A 19278-nucleotide genomic window follows, 5' to 3' on the forward strand; every position below is an offset into this window, starting at 1 on the left:
TGTGATTAGAATAATACTATGGTATATTAGGACCTTATTGATTATTTGCATAAACTGGAAAATGTAACTGTACAATCAACTATCAAATGGAGATTGACAATTAAGAATATTTCAAATTGTAAGGTGATAAATTATTTCTATTTCTTCATAGAACCAGATTTGTTTCTCTGAAAAATTTTTTTGGACTTTGTATATATTAAGGAGAATGCAGGAAGTTAGTAGTAGGAGCTTTACCTGTAGTCCATGTTTTATTATAGTTAGAAGAATAAAAATTCAATAATTGAATATTTCATGTTTGGAGTATAATTTTAAAAAATAATTTCTAATATTATCTTTTGTTGTCCATTATACTGTATTTAGACTTACATGACATTTTATTTATTTCTTTATGTATCCATTCCCCTGCATCCTTCACTACTAGATTTTAATTTCTTAAGGCCCTCAGTTATGCTATTTTCATATTTCCTTTTTCCTAATATGATATTAAACTTGTCACACAGTAGGCTTTCTAAATTACTCTTTGATGAACCCATGAATAATTTTGCCTGCCATATTAACAGCATATGGGACAAGAAATGAATGTCTATATCTATAGAAGTATTTTAAATAATTTTCCCTGTAATTACAAAAGCAATATGTGTTTTGTAAAATCATTGAAGAAGTAAAGTTTGGAAATAAAATAGAAAAAAATGAAATACCACTATTCAGGCATATATAAGTACTTTTATAGTTTGGTCTACTTCTGGTCCTTTTTCTGTGTTTATTGGATTCATTTATATATTTTAGTGTACACTCTGATATTTTCCACTTAATTTTATATCATAAGTAACTCATTACATATTCTTGGAAAATATGGTTTTAATGGCTATTTTTTATTCTTTGAAGAACAATATCCCTTATTTGCTTTCTTAATGTAAATGTTTAGAAATTTCCTATCACATATTTTTGCAGAAAAAAATTCAAGAAACACAGAAGTGTATAAAGTAAAAAGTACAAGTCCTTATCCCTTTCCCTTATTCTCCACCCTGTCCTGCTTATTAGCAACAGCATGTGTTCTTCCAGAAGCAATTTGTTCTTTCTCTTATTATTAAACAAAAAACAAAACAAAAATTCACTATAATTTAGTATTTCTTTTATAGGACTTCTTATACCTCTATGCTGTACTTGTATGTTCATATGTATAGGTACACCTAATTCTACAAAAATAACTGTTTGCCTCATAATTGCTATACATACAGGCTACTTCCCAGCCTCAGTGAAGAAATTGCTGTGGTTCTTCTTCCACATAACATGAACAATTTAAAATACGTTGCAGGAATCATGGCTGATCATCTGTATTTAGCCCTTAGATCCTTAATTGTTTTGGGTTGATATGTAGATTCTTTCTGAATAAATTCTTGGTGTATCTGTCCTTTTGGTTAGTGTGGAAATAGTGGTAATATTGAAGTTATATTTTATTAGGTTGTTTGTGCCCTCTCTGCTAGGATTGTCAGTGTAGGTAAGATAGCTTCCTGGACTAGCTTTCCAGGCATTCCACAGGCCTCTTTCATCCTGACAAAGATTAGGGTTATGGACAGTGATTGAAGCTACAAATGAGCCTGTGATATCTGTTTCACACGTATGCTCATGGCTGACTTTGTAGGGATCTCTTAATGTCCCTTATTTAAAAAATGGGAAAGATAATGATAATCTACCTCAAGGAGCATTGTTGAGAGCAGTACCTAATATAAGTGTTTAATGACTTTATGCTCTGCTCTATCTATTAGTCAATGATGCTGTTGCTGACTTTATTTCCTGAGTTGTATTTATACATCCATCATTCATAATAATAATGGTATAAGCTGAAGAGTTTCCACTCGTGTTTGAGAACCCCTGTGTCTTAGCAATGTGCCAGGCCATTTAGGGTCCAGTTTGCCCTTAATTTCTCTATGACATCATTATTTTTTGTTTTTATTTTATTCTCCTTCAGTTGGCATAATACCTTTTGTTTATTCTGATGACAAGAATGTAATTTAATATGTATTAAACTCCAGATTCTCTGATTTTTGGTGACAGCTTGTGCTGATAGACTAGCATAAAATTTTAGGGATAGAAAGTAAGAAGGCAGCCTAAATTATAGTCTTTATATTGCTTGATGGACATAGAATTGGATCATTGGAAGTTGGTTTGAATGTTCCTAAACTTCTAGGTCCTGGAGTCTATATTAACTCTTTGCTAAAGCACACTTATTTTATTTCAGCTTTAGGCACAAGACCATTTATTTGGTTATACTTTTATACTGTCTCAGTATGATGCCTTTTAATCTTAGGCATTCTTTTTTCTTCTGACACATCCATTCCTGCCATTTTGCCTCTGTTATTAAGTTACTGACTTTTCCCCCCAAGATAGAAGGTGTAGATTAGGGAGTGAGCCTAGCTGTATCTTTTATACAGAGAGGACTGATTATATATAGATCTTCATCTCTTAAGGGTCTATTTTACCTTTCTTTGAAGTTTGTGGTTATATTCAGAATGATGAAGAATTCAGTAGAAGTCACGATGATCCCTGGATATTTCAGGACTTACTATGTTGAAAAAGTTTGTTGCAACCAGAGTTGAGAGTCAAAGTAGGCTAGTACTGAAAAATAATAATGAGTAAGAGTGTTAAAGTCCAGGAATGAAGGGCTTTGTCAGTCAAATCAAATAGTTAGGTCTTTATCCCATGCTGGTACCAGTAGTAGTACTAGTAGTAGTAGTAGTAGTAGTAGTAGTGATAGTAGTAGAAGTAGTAATACAAGTAGTTATAGAAGTAGTAGGAATAATAAAGATTATGATAATGGAATTAAAAAAAAAATACTTACTGAGCCCTCACTGGGTGCTAGACACTGTGTTATGTACCCAAATTATTTTAATCTTCACAATAACCCTAGAAAACAGGAATTGTTATTATTTTCACTTTATAGATGAGGAATCTGAAACAGAGAAATTAAGTAACTTATTCAAAATCATGGAACTAGTAGATGGTAGGACCAGATTTCTATTGGGTAGTAGTGATTACAATTGTTGAACAAACACAACTAATAATCTTTATATAGGTTTAGTGTTAAGAAGTCAGAATTCGGCCTGATATATGATTCTTAAACTGATTTGTTAGGTGTTACCACATTTAAAAAAAAGAGAGCGATGTAAGTAGGATAGAATTCTAGAAAATGAATGCATATTAAGATGAAATTAAATAGATGTTTTAGGGTTGCGATGATGTTTAAATGAGAACCATAGCACAACAGTACGTAGTAACGTGGATAACAAATTCCAATTATTATTTTAACAGTGATTTGATAGTTTAGGAGGAAAAACACTAGTGGTTCTAGTCTTTGTTTCCATGAATTACAGAGAAATACACATGTACACATATACCTACATCCATATGTATTTAACATTCTGTACCTCATTTTCTTAGGGCAGAACTTCAGATAAACAAATATATTGAATAGGGATATAACTAAAATTTTGCTCTTGTTATAACTTCACTACTCTATGATCAGTGCTCTATTTGCACTTAAAGAGAAACAATGTGCTTTGACTTTTTCCAAATGAATACGATGACTTTTATGAAAAGAAAATGACTAGGTTTGTGTGTTAGAAAAAGGTTATAAGCAAGTGTTCTCACAAAGTTGCTGAAATTGGAAAATAATTAAAAGTAGCTCTTCTTCTGAAACCTTATTTGACAGAAGTAATCATTTTATTTTGGAGTAGTTTGGGCGAGTAGTTCTACCATTTTTGGAGGGGAAATTTTAAATTGACTATCTCCAAAGACTTGAGAAATTCCTGTTGTGCATTTTTGATTATTTATTATGGCATTTTAAAATGGTATGTCTCAGGGTTATTTCAGTATGTATGGAAGTAATGACTTGTTTCTTTTGAAAATGCTGTTGTTTCTCTTTCTAGGTTACCTTGTTTAGTAAAACAATATTATTAATGAAGTCATCTCTCTGAAGTAATTTCTTATATATCCATATGCTAGGATGAATTTTCTTTTAGGTCTGTTCAGAGAATTCCTATTCTGTTTGTTATTAGTAATTACCCCCTAGTCACTTTTTTCAGGTCTGTTTTACAAACAAGGGTTCCCTCTTTTATACCCATATTTTGTTTTATTCTTCCCTGTGTTATCTTATACTTCTTTACATTAAATTTCATCTTTTACCTGTCCTTCCAAATCCCCAAGTTGTTCGTATCTGCCCATGTACTTGATTGATCTTCTTTTTAGTTCATCCTAGTATTGTATTTGATCATACTTGAATTTCCATCTTCCTTCAGCTCATTAATGAGTATACTAGACAGGGTAGTCTTTGTCCCTGTGGGACTGTGCTGGTTTATATTGCTGGATGTTCTCAATTATAACAATATCAATAATAACTCATTGTTTCCATCCCATTATACAGTTCTGTATCTACTATGCTTATCTCCTGCTTCTTGGATGCTCCTACATCAATTGTGTTTTTTAAGATACAGATAAAAATCATTGTGTTGTATCATCTGTGTCATTGCTTACAGTTTCTAAGAAAGTTATACAACCTGCAAAAATATGATTTTTAAATAGAAATTTCTCAAAATTTTGCATCAAATATTAGTGGGTATTTAAATATAAAAGTGTAAAGAAAGTTTGGAAGTATTCCCCAAGTTTTTGCTTTCTCCCATGGAAAGGGATCTCTAGTGACTTAGTAACTTAATTTAAAAAATAATAATAATTACTTTTCTTACTGCAGATAAGAGGATTCAAACATATGTATGCACTTTTTTTCTGAATTAAATTTTACTTTCAGGAAATTTCTCTTCATCAAAGGTGGTTTCCTAGGTGAGATGCAATTCATTTATAATTTTCAGAGCATGATGCAGAGCAATGTTTAAGTTTTTTTTTTTTTTCCCTTTATTTTCAGGAAAAAGAAGAAGTAGATGGGATATCAGTAGGTGCTATACTTTCTGATTATCAACATGTTCGAGTAGAAAATGTGTAAGAAAACATTACTTTGTCCTATAGTTTTTAAAGTATTTGTATTTTAAGAATGTGAATGAGGGGCTGGGAGTATAGCTTAGTGGTAGAGCATGCGCTTATCATGTAGAAGGCCCTGGGTTCAATCCTTAGCACCACACACACACACACACACACACACACACACACACACAAAGACACAAAAAAATAGAATAATGTGAATGAGTGAAAATAATTATATCTAAATCATAAATACATTATACATGCCTTGTGAAAATGTGTGTGTACATTTTCAAAAGTCAGATTTACTTCTTTCAGCTCCTAAATAATTTGTAATTAAAAATTTAGACAGACGTTGAGTTCTTTTGTTTGTATTTTGTGGTGCTCAGAATCAAATCTAGGACCTTCCTTACACAAGAAAACTAAGGACACTAAACTACATCCCCATCCCTGAGACAGAGTTTTAAAGTGGTAGATAATCTTCAGTTTTTCGTTCTTTGATTGAATATACCTATTTCATTTCTTTTAACTCATCATCATTAGTAATAAAAATCATGTGCTAGTAAAAGAAATGCAGTAATATTTTAAAGGAAAAAAAAGCTTACTCTAGAATCTCCTCCTTTTTGATCCATAGAAATCAGTTCTGTGATTGAAATACTTATATATGAATTCATGCTGATTTCAGTGAATTTTTAAACTGTTGCTCCCCTTCATCTCATCAGTCTCTGAGGGATGACTTAAAACATTTTTGTCTTATCTACAATTAGAAGCAGTCAGTTCCTTTGATCTATTCAAAAATCATAAGGTTAAATCATACTATTTTTAATTATTAATGTTGGTTTTGTTAAACAAAAGTTTTTATGTGGATGATTATATTAGCAAAAAAGAAAATGTGTACTCCAGTATTTATCTTAAGTAAATCTTGACTGGAAATAAATTATTTTACTATTCAAAAGGATAAATGGAAGTAATACATGGATGATTTATGTAATAGTTTCATAATTTTTATAAAATCTCAGATTGTCTCGTTAAAAACATGCATATTAATAGACTTGAAAACAAAATTTTATTTTTATTTGTTTTCTAATTTCACAGTGAATTTAAGCCTATTAAAAAATACAGATTTTAAAAGTAAATGCTGGGAAAGGAGGGGAAAGCATATGATCTCACATTTTAGGAGTATATCTAGATCTCTGGGTAATGGAGGATGGAGGTGTAGAAGAGGAAGTCAAACATTCCCCAGAATTTTGAGAATGTTTTCCTTAAGTTCTATATGCTTGCAATTGAGAACAATTGATCTACAGATGGAGATGGATTACATATCCTTTAAGCCTTAAGTTAGAAATATTATTTTCAGCAATTTTGCGTCATTTTCTCTGAGAATTACTTAGTTTACAAATTAATGTTTATTTGTAAGTTCAAACTTACAGGAATTAGTAGGTATAGGGCTGACATCTCAAAAAGTTAAAAAGCCAAATTAAAATGTGCATCTGATTAGGAAGCTGCATATGCACATGCATACATATGAATGACTCATGGCATACCAATGGATAGAGGGCAAGGCTTTCTCAAAACATAGTTCAAGTATACTTCAACACATGGTTTATGACTGTATTTTATATCATGAAGCATTTCTGCAATAATTTTAACTTCAGAAAGTTTAATGTGGTATAACTGGGAAACCACTGATGGCTATGCATTCAGTTTTTAATTACCTTATTTCTCAATTTATAATTTGTGTTGCATCAGTTTCATTTTTTTTTTTAAGTGTTTTATAAATTTTACAAGCTCAAATACAACTGTGATTTTCAAAGGGAGTTTGTTTGAGCCAAGATATTTTGAACTGTTAAAGAATTTAAATAGGATCGGAAGATTGATTTAAGTCTAAAATATTTTTTCAATGTTGTGAATTCCAAAGCAACAACCAGGAATTTTGCAGTGAGGACTGGAAGGAATAAAGTCTTTTTTATAAAACCAAAATCTTAACAAGAAAAGGTAGAGAATCTAGTTTGATTAGTAGGCATTAAACATCAGTGACAAGAAAGCAAGAACTATAGTGCTGTGTCAATATGGTAGTTTAAATTTTATTATTTTTGTTTGAATAACTGCCTCAGCATTGCTTTAGATGCTTTGAGACATTTTACAAAGCCAAAAATGACATAAAAATCTCTTCAATAAAGAAGATTTTGATTTCTTTGAAAGTCAGGATGTATGTATTTGAAAAGATTGTGATATTTTTAATACCACTTGTGAGTAAATGACATTTGGTACATTGAGTAGGTACTGAGAATAGTCAGCTAAGCAACCATGTAGATTCTAGGGATGATAGGTTTTAGCATAATAAACCTTACAGACACTAGATATGATGGGTTTTAGACTTATATTCTTGGTTGGAAATCGATCTCAGCTACTTATGAGATTTGGACAAGTCACTTGGCTTGACAACAATTTCGTGAGTGCCTATTTTATCTAGCATTCTGTTACATTCTTTATCCACATTACCTTTAATTTATTAATCGATTATAATCCTTCCTGAGAAGTGACATTTAAGCAAAGTCATGATGTAAGTAAGGAACAGGAACTAACAAGGGTGAGATTTATGTAGGTTCATTGCAAGGATTTAAAAATGTTTAACCAATACATAAAATGATACATATTAAAAAGGTAGCCATGTGATGTTTTGATATATGTGTGTATCATATGTTTAAATCAGGTGAAACATGTCCGTCTTCTCAAACATTTGTCATTTTTTATGATAAAAACTTTCAAAATCCTTTCCTCTAGCCTTTTGAAATATACAGTGCATGATTGTCATCTGTAGTTACCCTGACATACGGTAGCAAACCAGAACTTCTTAACTCCTATCTAACTGTAACATGGTACCTGTTAATCAACCTTTCCCCATCCCTCTCTTGCTTTCCTCTCCACCCAAACTCTGGTAACCAACATTCTCTCAACTTCTTTGAGGTGAATTTTTTAGATTCCATGTGTGAATGAGTACTTGTCTTTCCGTGCCTGTCTTATTTCACTTAACATGGTGATCTCCAGATCTATCCATGTTGTCACAATGGTAGGATTACATGTTTTATGGCTGAATATTATTCCATTATTTATATGTATTCTTTCCATATTCATTAATAAGTTGATGGATGTTTAGGTTGTTTCCATTTCTTGGTTATTGTGAATAGTGCTACAATAAAGATGGGAGTGCAGATATCTGTTCATTATACTCTTTATTTCCTTGGTATTTATAGCCAGGCAAAATCTGTAGCATTGCTATACATCAGTAGCCAGTTATCTGAATTAGAAATCAAGAATGCAGTCTCATTTACAATAGCTGACCAAAAAAAAAACCTAGGAATAAATTTAACTAAAGAGGTGAAAGACCGCTACAAAGAAAAGTATAAAACATGGATGCCAGTATTGCATGGAATTCCATGATCTATGTTTTAAAAGGATCACACTGGCTGTGATATTATAAATGAATTTTAAAAGGGAGAGGGTAGAAACAGGAAAAGAAATTAAGGTATTGATATGAGATAATGGTGACTTAACAGAAGCTCATCAGGTTGAGGCAGGAGGATTGCGAGTTCAAAGCAAGCCTCAGCAACAGTGAGGGACTAAGCAACTCAGTTAGACCCTGTCTGTAAATAAAATACAAAAAAAGGGTTCATTGGATGAGTGCCCCTGAGTTTAATCTCTGGTACTCCTCCCACCAAAAAAGAATAGGGTGACTCAGATCCTTAGTAGTGGTACTGATGAGGACTCATCACATTATGCATGGTGATAGATTGGGTATGGAATGTGAAGAATGTGAAACAAGAACAAATCATGACTTCATTTTCCATCTTTTAATCTTATCAAGAACTTTGAAGGGAAATATTTTTGCCCCTATTTATGAACTACAGAACTAAGGGCAAGATCTTGGGGTTTACTTGAATTGCCAAAACCATCCAGGTAGAATACAGATGAGGTTTCAAACCCAGATGTTTTGACTTCAAACCCATATTCTTTCTACTGTACCAAGAGTATAAAGTATCTAGTACAATGCCTACAGTGTGTCATATACTCAGTGAATTGTACTTTTTGTTGTTATTTTCCTTTCAATTAAATTCTTAAAACATATTTCCAAGTGAATAGATTAGTTCATAGGCATTGTAAATTTACAAAATATATGGTTATTAGAATAAATTTTTTTTCCTAATTGTATATGCTTCACAATTTTGGAATCATGGAAGTTTTCAAAATGAGATTAATCATCCACTGACATTTGTAAGCCTTTTTACATAGATTTCTAAACTCTGGGCCTTATTAACATTAATATATCCAGTTGACTTGGAGATTTCATTTTTCATGTTTATGCATAGTCCAGAGGAGTTAAATATGTTTATGTAATATATATAATGTATATATATATATATATATATATATAAATGTATATACATATAAATTTTCATTAGGCAAGACATGTTTTCTAAAGCATGTTAAATACTAAAATCCTTGAAGAAAGCATTATGTACAAAATCTAAGTAATCACTGTAGATCTAAGTATGGAACATTAAAAGATCATTTTCTTTTTCTTTTTCTTTTTCTTTTTAGGTGTAAAAGGCTTAATCTCCAGCTCTTGGCTTACCTTTGGCAAAGGAACCAAGAAGATTTGCTCCGAGAGATGATAGCATCTAACATTCAAGCAGTGATCATCAAAGTAGCAGCCCTGGGTATGTAACTAGACTCTAAAAGGGACTTTTGGCACATAGATAATCTTAGTTCACTAATAAGCAGTTAAAATGAAAAAGTAAGAACAATTTAGAATATAAAAATTAGTAGTCACAAGTTAAAAGAAATTAAACACATGCTGTAAAGAAGAGAAAGTGTTAAAATTGGCTTTTGAACATTTGTTAAACTGATTAAAAGTGAGCTGCTCTTTTTGAATATATAACTGATTCTAAAATTGATATTGTGTTATGTTTCTTTCATTTAAGTTGTTACAGGATTTGGAATTCAGGTTTGTAGGAAATAAGAAATACAGGGATCCTTGGGATTTTTTGGTTTGTTTTCAAAAAATTCTTAAAATATGTATTTGGCACAACACATGATATTCCTCTTATATTTTTAACATATTTTGAATAATACTAAAATTATGATTGATTTACTTTGTGTTATCAGAAATAAACACAGTAATGGGTTTTTGTTGGGGATGGTGACAAAATCATGTTTGAGGAAATACTGTTTGATTAGTTATCATAGATATTAGCAGGCAGGTGGTAATCTGATTCAAATGCAGATATTTTATATGAACATGTATAAGTTGTTATTTTGAATTTTTATAAATATATTGGGTTTTGAGGAACTATAGGGTTTGAGCCCAGTGCATTTGTTTTGTGAACCTATTATAGAAAATGCCCTGGAGCCTCAGGATTTCCAAAGCCTAACTCATATAAGTGTTTACCTTGCTGATTTCTGAAATAAAGAGGTCTCAAGCTGTGAAAAGCTTTATAAATAAATTCACATTTCAAACAGCTTCAAAGAAAGGTAAAGAGTGCAGATGTTAGCATTGCTAACATTATGCTGGTCAATATTTGCCCTCCCAAAGTTAACAAGTCTCCCAATACTTGATATGATTTTTCCTGTTTTTTAATTTAAGAAAATTTTTTTTGTTTTGTTTTGGTTTTGTGGTACAGGGGATTGAACTATTTGCAAATGTTCTGAGCCAAACCCTGTTATTAAATTTATATTAATGAATATGTTAATTATATTCTCTATATATTCTGAGTGTATTCTCTATTACTTCTGGCTTCTTTGGCTCAATATTATGTTTATAAAATTCATCCATGTCATTGAATGATGAAATAATGTTTACTCTGTATTCTTTCTGTTCTTCCTTTCTCTTCCACACTGAAAATCTTAATTCTTAAGAACAGAGGATATATTTTTTAGAAAATCTAATAATTATTGAAAACAAAAGGATCAGAAAACAGGTCTGCAATCCATTCTTTCTAATAATTAGAGTACACAGCTTGGAAAGAAAGAAGGAAGAACTCATATAATCTCCTTATACATACATTAGTTGCAACCTTGTGACAAAAACTTGGCAAAAAATTATCGTGTTTACTAGAGGGGCAGAGTTTCATCTTTAGATGAAACTTATAGTAGTCTTGTTGCTAAAAAAGAGAAAGGGATATGACAGAGAAAAAGCTTTAAACCACTTTGATTATTACTGGAAGATCTTCTTGAAAGATATATTTGTTAGCAAAGTAAATGAATTGATCACTAGAAAAAATAATACAAGTTTAAGGGTTAGCTTAATCAATTAAATGGTTTTGTGCTAACATTGAATGTGAAAGGGAGTAATGACAGGACTCTACTGGTCAGGTTTCAGGGATTGGGAGATAGCGATGTGGGGAGAAGAGGGAAGGATACAAGAACACAATTCTGCCTCACAATTTTGCAGATTTTTTTTTTTTTTTTTTTGCCTGCTTTACCAGACCCACACCTGAGTTCAAAGTTGCATATACCAAATAGTGGAAAGTATTATCAGTCTACAAAATACTATATCAATACCATTAAATTTGATAACATATATTCTCTTTTTTTCTCCCCCCACCCCATATCAAACAGGCAATGTACCAACATTGTAACAAGATTTGAGGGTGGTGATCTTACATAGTGGTATAAAATGCCAATCATCACTCTTATGAAGGGTGATTGACAAAAGGATTGACAACACATATTCCTAAGACTCTTAGGTGTGTATATAACTTAATCCCATTTTAGGCAATTTAAGACCTATCTCTAAACACAAAACCAAGTGTTCTGTGACTCCTTGCCTATCAAACCCTATAATTTCTACCCAAGAAGTATTCCCAAGTCTGCTGTTTTTACTGGCCCTATGGGTTTATAATACAACTACTGAGCTAGAAATCCTAATTATAGAGGAAAGAATATATATCAACATAGGTAATAAATGGAGATGAGGGGAATCTTAAAAGATGGAAAGGAACTTTAAAATGAGTGAACATCCTAAGGAGGGATATAATCATGTGATCCCCATGCCAGAGCCTCCAGACTGGAGAATGATACTGTTAGGTATCTCTTACAGATCTGATGCTAAACTTACCTAATATTAAGAAAACACTTTGGATTTGATTTCTCTAGAGAAGGGAAATAGATGATGTACAAACTCCACCTAAAAAGATTCTACCTGGATAAAAAGTGACAGTGCTACTTGATAACTCAACTATATTAGGGTAATTCACTATGGATTGTTTAGTACCCATATTAACCACTCAGTTCTTGGTTCATAGACTGTGTTTATTATTCTGGTCATTTTTCTGATGACTTAATTACTCAGAATGAATTATGTAAGTGGGAAATTCTAAATAGTAAAGCTTTTGCACTCTTTGTAAGAATAATCAAAACAGTATGTCACTATGACATCTACCTAGTTAAAATGGAAGGTAAATTTCTACTGTCTGCCATTATGTGATCTCCTCCAAATAGAATTTGTAAATGTGAATGGAATTTAGATTTCATTTAAGAAGATTAGAAGACCACCCTTGAGGGAGATAGATTTGGATATGGCTTAATAAATAGATATTGCTGATAACTCCTCTTTGGAGTTGTGCAAAGTATGTTCATGGAAAACCTGTGATATCCAAGTAGAGCTTTATTTGATATAACAAATGACAATCTTTGGAACATATTTTTTTTGGGGGGGTGTACAAACCATTTTCCTAAATTTCACAAATCTCACTAGTAAACCATGATAATAATCCATGTAATGGCTTAACCAGTGTCTTCCCTGCTGTCTTCATATTCTGTAGGAATTTTTGATACTAGTCTCAGGGATTGGGGTATTACATCAGAACAAATCAATATTCCTGAAAGCTCATGATGATAAAAAAAGACTTACTAATTCAAACAGAGACACTAGAGGGAGCTCTCTTCCAGGAGACTGGTTATATCTGGAGATGACCCTAAAGGGACAAGAAAACTTTAAATGGCTGGACTAATAGAATATTTACATAAATGGGACATCCTATCAGTCAACAATACAAGAAGAGGGCTATTCCCCTTACCCAGGGAAGACTATTAAATATTCTAATCACTGGGGAAGTTATTAAATAACAATGGGTGTCTGGCCAGAACCAAGTTAAGGATGCCCACTTAGGGAAATACCATAGTTAGCCTAAATTATGGTTGGACGATACAGGACAGTATGGCCTTTACAGTTATTCATGAATGGCTCAGGTATTATTGTTAAAAAGAGAATTTGTCATCATGAAACATTGATCAGAACTGGACAGAATCAAAGGAATGACATTGTATTGTTTTGAAGGGAACTTGTTGGCACAATGACATGTAGAAGCCAATAACTTAAAAGCTACACTTTTATCTGGTATATAAGTGATATCTGGTATATAATTACATCCTCAAACAAGATGAGATCTAGAATTTATTCACTGTGCTAGTCACCGTAAATGTGAAATGGACAGTGGTACTGTAATTCTGATTAAACATATGTGCTACTATTAGTCAGAATATAGGTAATGTTGTAGGTAGAGAAGGTCCTGGAGAGTTCTTCTTATGGTTCTGAACCTCTACCTGATTTGCTGTGTTGTTTGATTACTTCTATTCCTAGAATTCTCATTAAATTCTCTAGTTTTTCCGAGGTATGATTTGACAATCTAATATTTTGGCTTAACTCAGTTTCTTATTTATTTTGTATTGCATTACATATGTGGGGTTGTGAGGAAAATATTTTAAAAGTTTTGAAGTTGGTGCTTTCTGAGCAAATTTTAAAGAAACTTGGGATCTAGACTAAAAGACAAGCTTTAGAACTTAACATATGACTGAATAGATATTGGGAACACCCGAGAGATTTATCTCTAGCAGTATGTGATTATATTTGAAGTCAGGGATGAAAACAGAATCTTGGAGACATCTCCAGGGTTGTAAAACCGGATTCACTGCTTTTTGCCCATCCACCCCACCAAATGTTTATTTACTTTCCAAAATGTGAAGGCACAGTCCTTATTTTTACTTTTAAAGAAAATTATCTCCAAAGGTAACAGGGGCACCTTACCAAGTGTAAAAGAAATTATTACAAGATTATATCTCATCCTCATCACTTCATTCCTGGGGTAAGAACTAGGAAAGAAAAAAGTCAGAAGGATATTGTTTACTTACTGTATATAAGTAATAAAAATAATAATCTTCCTGTCTTTCATACCATAGCTATCCTAGTAATGTAAAGTTGTATCTCATCATGATTTTATGTTGGATTTTGCTAAGGACTAATGATGTTGAGCATCTCCTTATGTACTTATTGGCCATTTGTATGTCATCTTTGGAATAATGACAATTTTAGTCCTTCACCCATTTTTTTAAATTGAGTTGTCTTTTCACTCATGTATTGAGTTGGAGATAATTCTTTTATACATATATTCTTGAAATGAATGCCTTATCAGATGTGTGATTTGTAAATATTTTCTCCCATTCTGATTTTCTCTCTACCTTCTTGTGGTGTACCTTGAAGTTCAAAAGTCTTTAGTTTAAAAGTTTAGTTGGTTGATTTTTTTTTTTTTTTTTTTTTTGTGGTGCTGGGGATTGAACCCAGGGCCTTGTGAATGTGAGGCAAGCACTCTACCAACTGAGCTATATCCCCAACCCTAATCGGTTGATTTTATAACAGTGTTTCTTTGGTATTATATCTCAGAAATCATTGCCTAATTCTGTTATAAAGATTGACTTCTATGTTTTCTTCTAATAGTTATATATGTCTTGAGATTTCCTGGTTTTGTTCTCCACTTTTATTTGAGCTTATCTTTTCTTTATTCTGCTCAATTGTTCCTATCTTGCTCAATTTCTATTTTATTCCTAGAAGTTTCTTAACAGTGTAGGTTCTTGTCATGGGAAGAAGCCCTGGATCATCAGTGTTGAATAAAATGGTAGTTATAGGTATAATTCCCATAAGAAAGGTTTCAATGAGCCTTAAAATGACTTTTGCTGTAAATATTTCTAGAAATTTGTTACATTCTGTTACCTCTTCCTGAAAACACACTACTCAAAACAAATGGCATAAAATAATGTGCATTTGATTATGTTTATAGAATCTGTGGGTCTGTAATCTGGAAAGGACAAATAACTTTTTTTTTTTCTCCTTGACACTTGGGGTACCAATTGGAAAGTATTGGACAACTCAGGATGACTTAAATGACTGACTGGTGCAATCATCTGGTACTTCATCATTTGTGCCTGTCATCACCTGTACCTTGTGAGTGAAGTGCCTGTATGAGGCTAATGTGCTCAGTATTGCTAACATCATGATATCATTAAGGTAGTCTTATTTATTACATGGTAGCCCACATCACCAAAAAGTTGTCCTCAAGATAGGAACTACATAGATTTTTTTCACTTAGTCTTTAAAGACATATATTTCCTCTGTTGAACTATTGGTCAAAGCAGCCACAAACCCACTGAGTTTCAAGGACAGGGTCATAAACTCCACTTCTTTATTGGGATGAGTTTCATAGATTTTGTGAACATGTTTATTTTAAATCTCTATCAAATTGAAGTAATTCTCATCTATGAATATTTTTAAGAAATAAATTACCAAATTCTGTTACTTTGTTTACCAAAAATCATTTTGATTGTATTTCTGGAATGTCATAGTTGTGGTGAATTATTCTTTTTATACATTGCTTGATAGATTTTATTAGTACTCTGTTTAGAATTTTTGCATGTATGTTCATAAGAGGGATTGATCTATAATTTCACTTTCCTAGTAGTGACAGGTGTGGATAATAAGACTTTGTAAAACAAGCTTTGTTGTCTGAAAGGTGTTTTTTAAGAAATTGGTATTAATTTTTTCTTAATGTTTAGAAGTTTTTATTGCTTAAGTCATAGGAAATGATGATTTCCTTTGGGGAAGGGTTTTATTAGCTGTTCCATTGCTGTGTTAGATTTTGACTATTCAGTTTTCTCTTTTTTTTTATTTGATAAGGTATGTTTTTCTCTGAATTTGACCATTATTGTTAAGTTTTGGAAATTATAGGTATTAAGTAGTTCCTGATGTCTTCTTATTGTCTTTTTATCATTTCTAGGATCAGTAATGATGTTATCCTTTCATTCCAATGGATAATTTGCTCCTTTCCTCCACTTTATCAGTATTATAAATGTTTGATTTTATTAGTTCTCTTGTTTCCTTGATAATACTGTATTACCTGTTGATTTTGTATTTCATTAATTTCTACTGCTTTATTTCCTTGATTTTATTTCAGTGGCTTTAACATGCTATTGTTTTCTGATTTCTTGATGCATGCATAGATATTAAATTTCATGCTTGTTTTCTAATGTATATATTTAAACCTATACGTTTTCCTCTAATTTCAGATATAGTTCTATTTTCATTACTATTTAGTTCAAAATACATTCCAATTTCCACTGAAATTCCTTATGCAGCCCATGAGTTATTTAGAAGTGTGTTGCTTAATTTCCAAACAAGAGTTTTCTGTTTAAAAGTTTTGTTTCTAGCACAATCGCATTTTGGTCAGATAGTATACTTAGAATCTGTTTCAGTTCTTTAAAATTTTGAGTGGCTGCTCAAAATTTTGATCATTTTTTAAATCAATATGTTCAGTATTTTCTAGCTTATTGGAATGTAAATTTTCAAAATAGTTTTTGATTATCCTCTGAGTTTCCATGGTGTCTGTGGAGATATTTCTTTTTTCATCACAAATGTTGTTAATTTGAGTTTTTCTCTCTTCAGTTAGTTTGGCTAAGGGATTATGAATTTTGTTTATACTTTCAAACAAATTGTCTTATCTTTTGTATTGTTCTTATTCTCAGTTTTATTTATTTTAATTATTTTATATCTTCTACTGATTTTGATGTTGGTTTATTCTTCTTTTTCTAGGGCCTTGAGATATAATGTTAGATTATTTATTTGGTATCTTTCTAATCTTTTAATGTATGAGTTAAGTGATAGAACTTTCTTAGAACAGCCTTCATACTGTCCCAGAGATTTTGATGTTATATCACTGTTCTCATTTACTTTTAAGAATTGTTTTATTTCTCCCCTGATTTTTTCTGCTGTCCATTGATCACTCAAAAGTGTATTCTTTAATTGCCAGGTGTTAAGAGTGTTTTTTGTTTTTTATCTTTGATTTCTAATTTCATTCCATATTGATCTGATAGAATGCAAGGTATTATTTCTATATTTCTGGGTTTTTTTTTTATTTTCTAGGATTTGCTTTATGACCTACAGTATGGTCTAGTTTAGAAAATGTTCCAAGTGCTGCTGAGAAGTGAATTCAGTCATTGATGGATGAAATATTCTACAAGTATCTGCTAGGTTCATATTATTAATTGTATTTTTTAGTTCTGTATAATCTTTACTCAATTTATGTTTAGATAATCTATCCAGTGTGAAAGAGGCATATTAAAGGTACCCGGTATTATTCTATTGTGATTTATTTGATTCTTAATATTGAGAAGGGTCTTTGCAATGTGTGGGTATGCTTCATTGATTGAGGCATAAATATTTACAATCATTCTATCTTGTTGATATATGACTGCCTTAAGCAATATGACCTTCTATGTCACTTCTGATTAATTTTGGCTGTAAGTCCACTTTAGCAGATATGAGGATAGCAATCTTGCTTGTTTACAAGTCCCGTGTGAATGGTATGTTTTTTCCCATTTTTTCACCTTTAGTCTTGTAGATGTCTTTGCCTTTGAGGTAAGTCTATTGCAAACACCATACCTTTGGGTCTTGTTTTTTAATCCAGTCTTTCAGCCTATGACTTTTGATTGAGGAGTTTAGACCATTTACATTCAATATTATTATTGAGAGATGATTGTTTCCTGCCATTTTGATTTATTTCTAATATTTAAATGATAATTGATTCTACTTTAATTCACTGTTCTTTTAGTGTGATGTCTCCCTCTGCTGGATTTCATTTTTATTTTTCCTTTCTTCTTCATGAATATTTTGTTGAGTATGTTTTGTAGTACAGGATTTCTTCTTTTGAATTTGTGTAGCTTCTTTTTATCATGGAAGGCTTTTATTTCATCTTCAATTCTGAAGTTTAATTCTGCTGGGTATAGTATTCTTGGCTGGCATCAGTTTTCTTTGAGAGCTTGGTCTATATCATTCTAAGCCATCCTGGTTTTTAGGGTCAGGATTGAGAAATTAGTTGAAAATTGGATTGGTTTACCTCTAAATGTGACCAGTTATTTTCTCTTGGAGCTTTTAAAATTCTATCCTTATTTGTATGTTAGGCATTTTCATTATAATGTGTCTTGGAGTAGATATGTTCTGATTTTGAATGTTTGGAGTCCTCTGGGCCTCTTGTATTTGAATTCGTATTTCATTCTTAAGGTTCAGAAAATTTTCTAATATTATTTCATTGAAAAGATTGTGCATCCCTTTAGCATGTTTTAGAGCCTTCATCTATCCCAACAGATCTTAAATTTGGCCTCTTAATGTTATTCCACATTTCTTTTTTTTTTTTTTTTTTTCATTGTAAACAAATGGGATACATGTTGTTTCTTTGTTTGTACATGAAGTAAAGGCATACCATTTGTGTAATCATACATTTACATAGGGTAATAGTGTTTGATTCATTCTGTTATTTTTTCTTTCCCCCCACCCCTCGCACCCCTCTTTTCCCTCTGTACAGTTACACAGTCCCTCCTTCCTCCATTCTTACCCCCCTCCCACCCCCCATTTTGTATCATCATCTGCTAATCAGTGAGATCATTCGTCCTTTGGTTTTTTGAGATTGGTTTATCTCACCTAGAATGGTATTCTTCAGTTTCATCCATTTTCCTGCAAATGCCATAACTTTATTATTCTTTATGACTGAGTAATATTCCATTGTGTATATATATATATATATATATATATATATATACCACATTTGTTTATCATTTCATCAATTGAAGGGCATCTAGGTTGGTTCCTCAATCTGGCTATTGTGAATTGAGCAACTATGAACATTGATGTGGCTGCATCACTGTAGTATGCTGATTTTAAGTCCTTTGGGTATAGGCCAAGGAGTGGGATAGCTAGGTCAAATGGTGGTTCCAGTTCAAGTTTTCTAAGGAATCTCCACACTGCTTTCCAGAGTGACTGTAATTTGCAACCCCACCAGCAATGTATGAGTGTACCTTTTTCCCCACATCCTCTTCAACACCTATTGTTGCTTGTATTCTTGATAATCACCATTCTAATTGGGATGAGATGGAATCTTAGGGTAGTTTTGATTTGCATTTCTCTTATTACTAGAGATGTTGAACATTTTT

General features: G+C 31.9%; 1 protein-coding gene and 1 pseudogene across 2 annotated transcripts in view; one reads left to right on the forward strand and one right to left on the reverse strand.

Moving 5' to 3' along the window:
* The window catches only part of Dph6 (diphthamine biosynthesis 6), a 206280-nt gene that overhangs the window by 77852 nt on the left and 109150 nt on the right, over positions 1-19278 (forward strand). For both annotated transcript variants that reach the window (XM_047538744.1, XM_047538743.1), the window contains exons 4-5: positions 4916-4989; positions 9568-9686. In XM_047538744.1, the coding sequence (XP_047394700.1) occupies positions 4916-4989; positions 9568-9686 (193 nt within the window). The remainder of the gene's footprint in view (positions 1-4915; positions 4990-9567; positions 9687-19278) is intronic.
* On the reverse strand, positions 11577-11686 carry LOC124978552 (uncharacterized; annotated as a pseudogene).

Source organism: Sciurus carolinensis, chromosome 2 (genome assembly GCF_902686445.1).
Source record: "Sciurus carolinensis chromosome 2, mSciCar1.2, whole genome shotgun sequence".
Classification (NCBI taxonomy): domain Eukaryota; kingdom Metazoa; phylum Chordata; class Mammalia; order Rodentia; family Sciuridae; genus Sciurus; species Sciurus carolinensis.